The sequence below is a fragment of the Leptinotarsa decemlineata genome, unplaced genomic scaffold (genome assembly GCF_025532065.1).
Source record: "Leptinotarsa decemlineata unplaced genomic scaffold, Ldec_3_MD MMD2_tig00003308_RagTag_RagTag, whole genome shotgun sequence".
NCBI classification, from domain to species: Eukaryota; Metazoa; Arthropoda; class Insecta; order Coleoptera; family Chrysomelidae; genus Leptinotarsa; species Leptinotarsa decemlineata.
The window spans coordinates 717,907-726,710 of NW_027412586.1; the positions used below are offsets into that span (position 1 = coordinate 717,907).

At 36.8% G+C, this 8,804-nt stretch overlaps 1 protein-coding gene across 1 annotated transcript; it reads left to right on the forward strand.

Annotated features, from left to right (window-relative positions):
- The first annotated feature begins 803 nt into the window (after nt 1-803).
- LOC141483304 (uncharacterized) lies at nt 804-8,532 on the forward strand. Its single transcript, XM_074177804.1, has 2 exons — nt 804-1,353; nt 6,645-8,532. The coding sequence occupies exons 1-2, from the start codon at nt 1,337-1,339 to the stop codon at nt 8,530-8,532; spliced, it is 1,905 nt and encodes a 634-aa protein (XP_074033905.1). The 5' UTR covers nt 804-1,336.
- Nucleotides 8,533-8,804: the final 272 nt, after the last annotated feature.

The window sequence follows — 8,804 nt, forward strand, 5'->3', positions numbered from 1 at the left end:
ACTTGGCAATGCCGCAAAATAAATTCGAAAACAAAAAATCCTTAAAGACCAAAAAAAATATGAAATCGAATGATATATTCATATAATGTATTCTATTAAAAAAAATTAAACAAAAAAAATTTTTTTGAAAGAAAGTAGTTATCGATATGACTGACTCTGATAGCAATGGACCAAGGGTGTTTTGTTGACTCAGTATGTGCCTTATTGATCAAGACTATATTATCTAACATCGTGAACGAATTCTTTTCATACAACAGAAACCCAAGTCAAATGATCACAAACAAATATCACCTCAGTATCCTATCCATCATATAAAAAATTCTCGAGAAAATAGTTGCCAGTTACATTGAAGATATACTTCTGAGTATTGAAAAATCACTCAATAAGAGGAAACGTCCAGTAAATAATCAGATGAGGAAATTTTTCACTGGCACTTTGTTCAGTTTGTATATTTCATTTTCTTCTTATCTTACCAATGATCTATAATGAACTTCTTTACGCCCATTGCACATTACGTACAATGCAATGCAGTATTTACATTTTTCTGCATTCCGGTCCAACATGTTTCTCTTGCGCCAGTAATTCATTCCATTCAAATCACTTCATAATGATATACAATCATTAAGAGTTCTAATTTGAACTGTTTAAAAATTTATCAGATCATTCATTCACCTTCAAATAAGAAAAAAAGTACAGACCCAAATTTGGTTCCTGGGGTATCCCTGATGGAACCAGGTATTTAGATGATGCATAACTCTTACAGAAAACATACTGATCTCTGTCTGTCGAGTAAGATGTGTTATATCGTGAGTAGGACGATCTCACCGGTATCAGATTACCAAGATAACGACTTCCAAGACTTTGAGTCAGCAGAGTCAGCAGAACGTGATACTTTTGTTATTCCCATCGTCTCCTGCTGACACCGCTGTCTACACATTATAAATGGACCCTGCGAGGTCAAATCATTGTCAGTATCTATTAAGAGTTGGTCAGAACTAATTTAGAATTCGTGTAGTATCAACTTAGATTCTGTTCCATTTTTCATTGTAGTTTTTGTAACGATATTTTTTGTTGTTATTCAAAGAAAGTCTGTAATTGAAAATAAAGTGTTTTTTAAAAAGTCGTATTCAAAAGAGTGAATATAACAATTGGCGCAGTCGTTGTAGGATCTGACAACGTTGCTAGAACAAGGAAACCCTAACTAGTAGCGGCGGATTCTAATCCCTCAACAGAGAAAGAACCAACAACCCCTGAGGAGTCACCACTCGAGGAAGCAGCGGAAGGAACACCTGGTGAAGCCCCTGGCTGGACGACTTCGAGAACACGACGAATCGGAATGAAGATTGTAATACTGTAAGTCGATATTGAATTGTCTCGATTTATTTTGCAATCTATTTACCATCACTTCAATTCTTTTCAAAACCAATAATCATACTGATTGATTATTGTAAATAAGTAAATAAGTACTGTTCGATCATTCAAATTTTGACACCAAAAATTTGTTAAGATAAATCAAAATGCCTCAAAACCAACCAGAACCAGAAGCAATCGAACCATACAAGTTATCAGAAATATTTTCAATAGTGCCTGAATTCGAAGGTGATCAAATATTTTTGAACACTTTCTTAAATGCTTGTGATTGTGCATATCGCATGTCAACAGCAGACCAACGCGATCTATTAGTGATTCACATCAAAAACAAACTTAAAGGTAGAGCAGCACAATTGATAAGTTCAAGGAATCCTGGAACTTATCCCGAAATCAAACATTTATTAAATTTATATTTTGGAGACTCTAGAGATCTAACATCATTGATTCACGATCTCCAGCGTATCAAACAACTTCCAAATGAAACACCTTTAATATTTTTCAATCGCCTTCAAGTCCACAATGCCAAAATGCACGCATGTGTACAAAAATCCGTCCTTTCTGCGGAACAGAAACACGCGCAATCCGCACTAATTGAAACAATGGCATTAAACACGCTTTTAACCGGACTAGAACCGCGAATAGGTCAAGTAATTCGTGCCTCCAATCCGGCAGATCTACTTGAAGCCCATGTTAGAATTAGGAGAGAAATGCAACTATCCTATTTCGAACATCAAAAAAATGAAAGACCAAACCAAACACGTCCTCAACAAACAATCAGACGAAACCCCCAACCAACATCCCAAAGAACCTGTCACACTTGTGGTCAGATAGGTCACATTTCCACAGAATGTCGAATGAGACAACAAAGACCCCAAAATAATTATCAATATTCCAACCAAAGGTTTGCGAGACCGAACCCTCAACCCAATCAAAATTTTTCGAGTCAAACAAACCCTCAACCCAATCAGAATTTTCCAAGACCAAACTTTCAAACAAATTCTCAACCAAACAGGTCCCAGACTAATCAAAATCAAATTCGACCTCAATCTCAAAACCAATTCAGACCACCCGTAATTCAAAGAAATCCGAATTACCCTGTCAATTTTAACCAAAACCAAAGAGCTCATTTCATGACATACGAATCTCAAGATTATCATACAGGTGATAATCAAGACTATCATACAGCTGATAGCTATAACTATCAATACAACGATTATTACCCCACCGATAATGACTACGATTACTATACCCCTAGTGATCAAGATTACCAATACAACCAAATTCAAACACCTGAAGATCCTTCAATATACCAGGATTTTCTTTCACTTCCGAATACGAACCACCCACCTATTCAACCCCAAACAACCAACAACCAATCGATCGACCCTATATCAGAAGTTCAATCCCAAATTCAGTCCCTGAATATACAAGACTTCAACCCGAACGCGAACTTCCCGGAACAAATTTTCATGTAAGCCCTATGCTTTCTATGAATTCGAAGAATCTGTACTACATCAAAGACTCTTCCAATACTTTTAAAATCCTCATCGATACAGGTGCAGGAATATCCATTTTCAAACCCAAAACATGCGAAAAATACCCCCTTAGACTCCCTGAAAACGTCACTATACAAGGTATCACTGACCAGAAAATTGTCGTGAATGAATCCACTCTAATGAATTTCACACAAAACGATCCACATAAAGTCTTTATCTACGACTTAGACATCGACTTCGACGGTTTACTCGGATCTGACTTTCTCGAACATTACAATTGTATAATCGACCTGAAAAATAAACAACTTATAACAAACTTTAAAACGGTCCCTTTGTTCAAAGTTTCAGACATAAATGACCATATACTCACTGAAAAACCGAACCAAATTCAAATAGAACCCCGAATGGAGAAAATATTCAAATTACATTGCAACCTCAAGAACACTGAAGCTATACTGCTAGCTGAAGAAAGAGAAAAAGTAAGAATTCCCAACGCCATAGTCAAAATTGATGAAAACGGTATGTTCTACACTACTATCGTAAATACAAACGCGATCCCAAAACAAATTGATTTTTCTGAAATAAAACTCGAACCCCTTCCAACACATGAAACAATTTTGAATATTAATGAATCGTTTTCCCAAAACCAACCCCATATTGACCGTATCCAAGAAATCAAAGCACAACTAAGAACCGAACATTTGAACGAAGAGGAACATCAATCAATAACTGATTTATGCCTCCAATTCGAAGATATCTTCTATTTAGAAGGAGATAATCTCACTTTTACCAACGAAATAAAACATACCATCGAGACTAAGGATGCTAGACCCGTCTTTACGAAATCCTACAGGTACCCACAGGTACACAAGGAGGAAGTAAAAACACAAATATCAAAAATGCTAAATCAAGGCATTATTCAGCCATCAATATCCCCATGGTCATCTCCAGTTTGGGTTGTACCCAAAAAGATGGATGCCTCCGGTAAACAGAAATGGAGAGTTGTCATCGATTACCGAAAACTCAACGAGCTAACGGTTGACGACAAATACCCATTACCCAACATCTCTGACCTCCTAGACCAGCTTGGTAAATGTGAATATTTCACCACGCTTGATCTCGCCTCCGGATTTCATCAAATTGAAATTGAACCCAAAGATATTCCCAAAACGGCTTTCTCCGTAGACAATGGTCACTACGAATTTGTTCGTATGCCATTTGGCTTAAAGAATGCTCCAAGTACGTTCCAGAGAGTTATGGATAATGTTCTTCTAGGTATACAGAACGAAAGATGTCTCGTATACATGGATGACATCATCGTATATTCTCCTACCATCCATGAGCACATAGCAAGGTTGACTGAAGTATTTAAAAGACTTCGAAAAGCGAACCTGAAAATCCAACCGGATAAGTGCGAATTCTTGAGAAAAGAAGTCGCCTATCTTGGACATGTCATTACCCAAAACGGAGTCAAACCCAATCCAACGAAAATTGAATGTATCCAAAATTTCCCCGAACCAAAAACCCAAAAAGAAATAAAATCATTTCTAGGTTTAGCTGGATACTATCGACGATTCATTTGTAATTTCGCCAAAATTTCGAAACCATTGACCAAATTACTTCAAAAAGATACCCCCTTCAACTTCGACGCAGAATGCAGACAAGCATTCGAACAACTCAAAAATTCACTCATAACGAGCCCCATTCTCATTTACCCTAATTTTGAGGAACCATTTTTGCTCACCACTGACGCCAGTGCGTTTGCAATTGGTGCCATTTTATCACAAGGTCCCATTGGCAAAGATCTCCCAATAGCATATGCGTCTAGAACACTTTGTAACGCAGAATCGAAGTACTCTACAATAGAAAGAGAACTTCTTGCCATCGTTTGGGCAGTAAAGCATTTTCGCCCATATCTTTTCGGACGAAAATTCCGACTAATTACTGATCATAGACCCCTCACCTGGCTTTTTTCAATAAAAGACCCTGGTAGTAGGCTGGCACGCTGGCGACTCAAACTCGAAGAGTATGATTACCAGATAGAATACAAACCCGGCAAAATCAACAAAAATGCAGATGCACTATCCAGAATCAAAGTTAACTACTTCAAAGAATGCGCGAATTTCCAACACAAAATTTCCATACACGCATCTAACGAGAACGAAACCGAAGTAAAAGCGGACCCCGAAATAAGTGATAACCCTGACGAAAACATCCCTGAAGAGAGAAATAACCCCGAAGGAAACGACACCCCTGAAAACGAAATACCCGTAGAAACCATTCAAGAAGAATTTAATACATTTGTTAATTTATATAAATCAAAATCTCTAATCGATTATTCCAAAATAGAGTTCGATAATTCTCAACTTCTTGACAAACATCATAAAAACATTGTTAGTTTCTTTTGGCAAAACAAACTAGAACCGTTACATTATGAAATCATCGAAGACCTCTTCGAAGAACATCCAGAGTTTTACAATGATAGAATCAACATACTTTCTAGTAAATCAGTAAAAGATCGTAAATACTACATCATACCCCTTCCTTTATATCCTGAATCTGTCATAGAACACATGTTCTATATTATTTATAAATCCCAAAATGAATTCGATCTAAGAAAAACTTTCTCAATCGAAAACAACCTAGAACTACCCATACTAGAAATATTTTCATTTATTTTTGCCGACAAGGAAATCAAATTGAAAGTCTGTCAAAACTTAACGACAACTCCTGACCCCGATCAAATTCCCATAATCATTGATCAATGTCATTCAGGAAAAACAAATTTACACCGTGGCATTAATGAAACCATCAGAAGAGTAAAACAGAAATACAACTGGCAAGGTCTCATTAAAGACGTCGAAAATTTCGTAAAAAAATGCGAAATTTGTCAAAAAGTCAAAATTTGCCGAAAAAACCTTAGTACACCTCTCGTCATAACTGAAACCCCAAAAACCCCTTTTGAACGTATCAATGTAGACATTTTCGAAATTCCTACAAAATACTACGCTTTGACAATAAGAGACGAACTGACTAAATTCACGCAAGCATATGCCATAGAAGACAAATCCTCGAAATCAGTCGTGAATACCCTTCTTCTTTACTTCCAACACTACGGTACACCACTTAGGATACATTGCGATTACGGTCGAGAATTCACAAGTCAACTTATGAAAGACTTATGCTTTTTGTATGACATTGAACTAACATATTCGAGTGTAAATCACCCACAATCGAACGGATCAATCGAAAGATTCCATGCCACAATTGCTGAAATGATTCGCGCCCATAAAGCCGAAAATCCCGACGAACACCCCATGAACGTTTTACCATGTGTAGTTATTTGCTATAATAACACGAGAAACAAAACAACAGGTTTCACACCGTACGAATTAATATTCGGACATACAGCTAGTCGATCCCCAGAAACGCTCTATAACCAAAAAGACCTTATTTCAAAATATGTTAGAGATCTTAGTAACCGCATGACGTATTTCTATAAATTGGCCAGAGCAAAAACCGAAAGACAAAAAGAAAAGTCCAAAATCAGATTTGATAGGACAGTTTCCGAAAACGTCCCTAAATATAAAGTAGGAGACAAGGTTTATGTGAAAGAGTCACAAATTTCAAATAAACTCGAAAATAAATTTAATGGACCATTCGAAATATTAGAAATTTATCCCAATTCCGCGATGTTGGTGAATTGGAAAACGCGAAATAAAACTAAAGTAAATTTCGACCGCTTGAAACCTTTTCATGAATAATAATCTTTTTCAGGACACTCCTGCTGTCATCAACAGCCAGTGCCCAATACAACTTAGAATCAATCAATAACTCGATCGGCGTTTTCTTCCATCAAGAAGGAACCCTCAAAATAACGAACGAAAAATGGACCCTTTTGGTCTACAAAGATTTATCATCCATCAAAGACGCTCTATACAATAATGATAAAATCCTAGAAAATCTCATTTATTTTCTTGACAGAGACGAGCCTAGAATACTAGCTTTCAAAGCTCAAATAAAAACACATACCAGTCTTTTAACCCAAATATCAGACTCACTACAAGTAAAGTTTAGAGATATCTTCACGGACACAGAAAAATTCGAAAAAAGAACAAAACGTGGTTTAATAAATGGCGCAGGAACTTTTTGGAAAGCAATAACCGGAAACCTTGACGCATCCGATGGAGAATATTTCACGGATTGTATCAATAAAATAAGCCAAGACGAACATCAAATTGAAAATCTATTAAAAAATCAAATATCTGTAACCACCTCGGTGATCAAAAACTTCAATTCAACAATTCAAAAGCTACAAGTTGATGAAGAGACTTTCAATCAAGATATAAAAGAAATCGAAAAATCATTAATGGAAATATCAGACGATATGGCATTTTACGAAGCTCAAATAAAAACTCTAGAGATATGCGAATCACTCATGGAAAGCTACCTATTCCTTGAAACTTTTATTGGCGATATTATCAATTCAATCACTTTCGCTCGATTGAAAATAATTCATGGTTCAATCATGACATCAAGAGATTTACTTTATTCACTTCAAGAAATATCACAAACATTGAACAAAAATAATTTACCATTATACGTCAGTATTGGAAATATCCCCCAATACCTAGACCTTATTGAATTGCAAGCATATCAAACAGACAATAAAGTAGTATTTGTTTTAAATATTCCCCTAGTAGAGCCTGAAACGTACACACTTTTTCATTTATATCCAATACCAATCTTGGATGCTCGAACAGGACTCCACCATATATTATTAACATTTCAAAAATTTATTGCGCGAGACGACGATTCAATGTTGTACACTTCTTTTCAAAATTTAGATAATTGTAAAGTGATCAAAACCGACTTGAAAATTTGTGCAGAAGTGCTTCCATACCCGATAGACAGCAACGCTATTTGTGAAGCCCAGCTCCTCAAACAAACTCTGCAATTGCCTGAAAATTGTAAATCAACAGTGATCTACGCAAAGGACTACAACGTTCAAGTGATTTCTCAGAATCTGTGGCTGATATCAATATCCGATCCTCTACCAGTCACCATAAACTGTATTGGCAGAGAAGTAATCACAAAAATCATCGAAACCAATACTCTACTGAAACTTCAGCCTGAATGCAACGCCTTCATTGGAAACACGAGAGTTCATTCCAAATATTTCGTTGAAAGATACCAGAACGTAACTTACAACAAACATGCAGTCCAGATACCATATCGATGCTGTGACCACCTCCCGGAAAAATCAAAACTCCCGGAGCTGAAACCCCTGAAATTAAATAAAATAAATGTCGACGATCTCAACATTGCTGAACACAAGTTGAACCAATACTCAGATGAATTGGACAAACTCATCAACGAACCGTTCGTGAACAAACATATTTCTTGGTTCACGTATTTTACAATTGCTCTCATCATCGCACTAGTGATTTTGTATATTTTCTGCAAGTGCCGTCGCAAGAAGTCAATTGCGATCGGAATCACCTCTTCAAGCAACGACAACCCACCGAGACCACCAAGAACGAGAATAGTACCCAGAACCCTGGCAAGATTCGTTCCTAGAAGAAGACCCAGCGTCCGTCTAGAAGACCCTGTTGAAGAAGATGTCGAGCTAACCACGAGTTTGAATGAAAAAACTTTTTCCTAATAAAAGTTGCTGCAAAGCACCAACTTTTCTTTGATAAGGGGAGTTGTTATATCGTGAGTAGGACGATCTCACCGGTATCAGATTACCAAGATAACGACTTCCAAGACTTTGAGTCAGCAGAGTCAGCAGAACGTGATACTTTTGTTATTCCCATCGTCTCCTGCTGACACCGCTGTCTACACATTATAAATGGACCCTGCGAGGTCAAATCATTGTCAGTATCTATTAAGAGTTGGTCAGAACTAATTTAGAATTCGTGTAGTATCAACTTA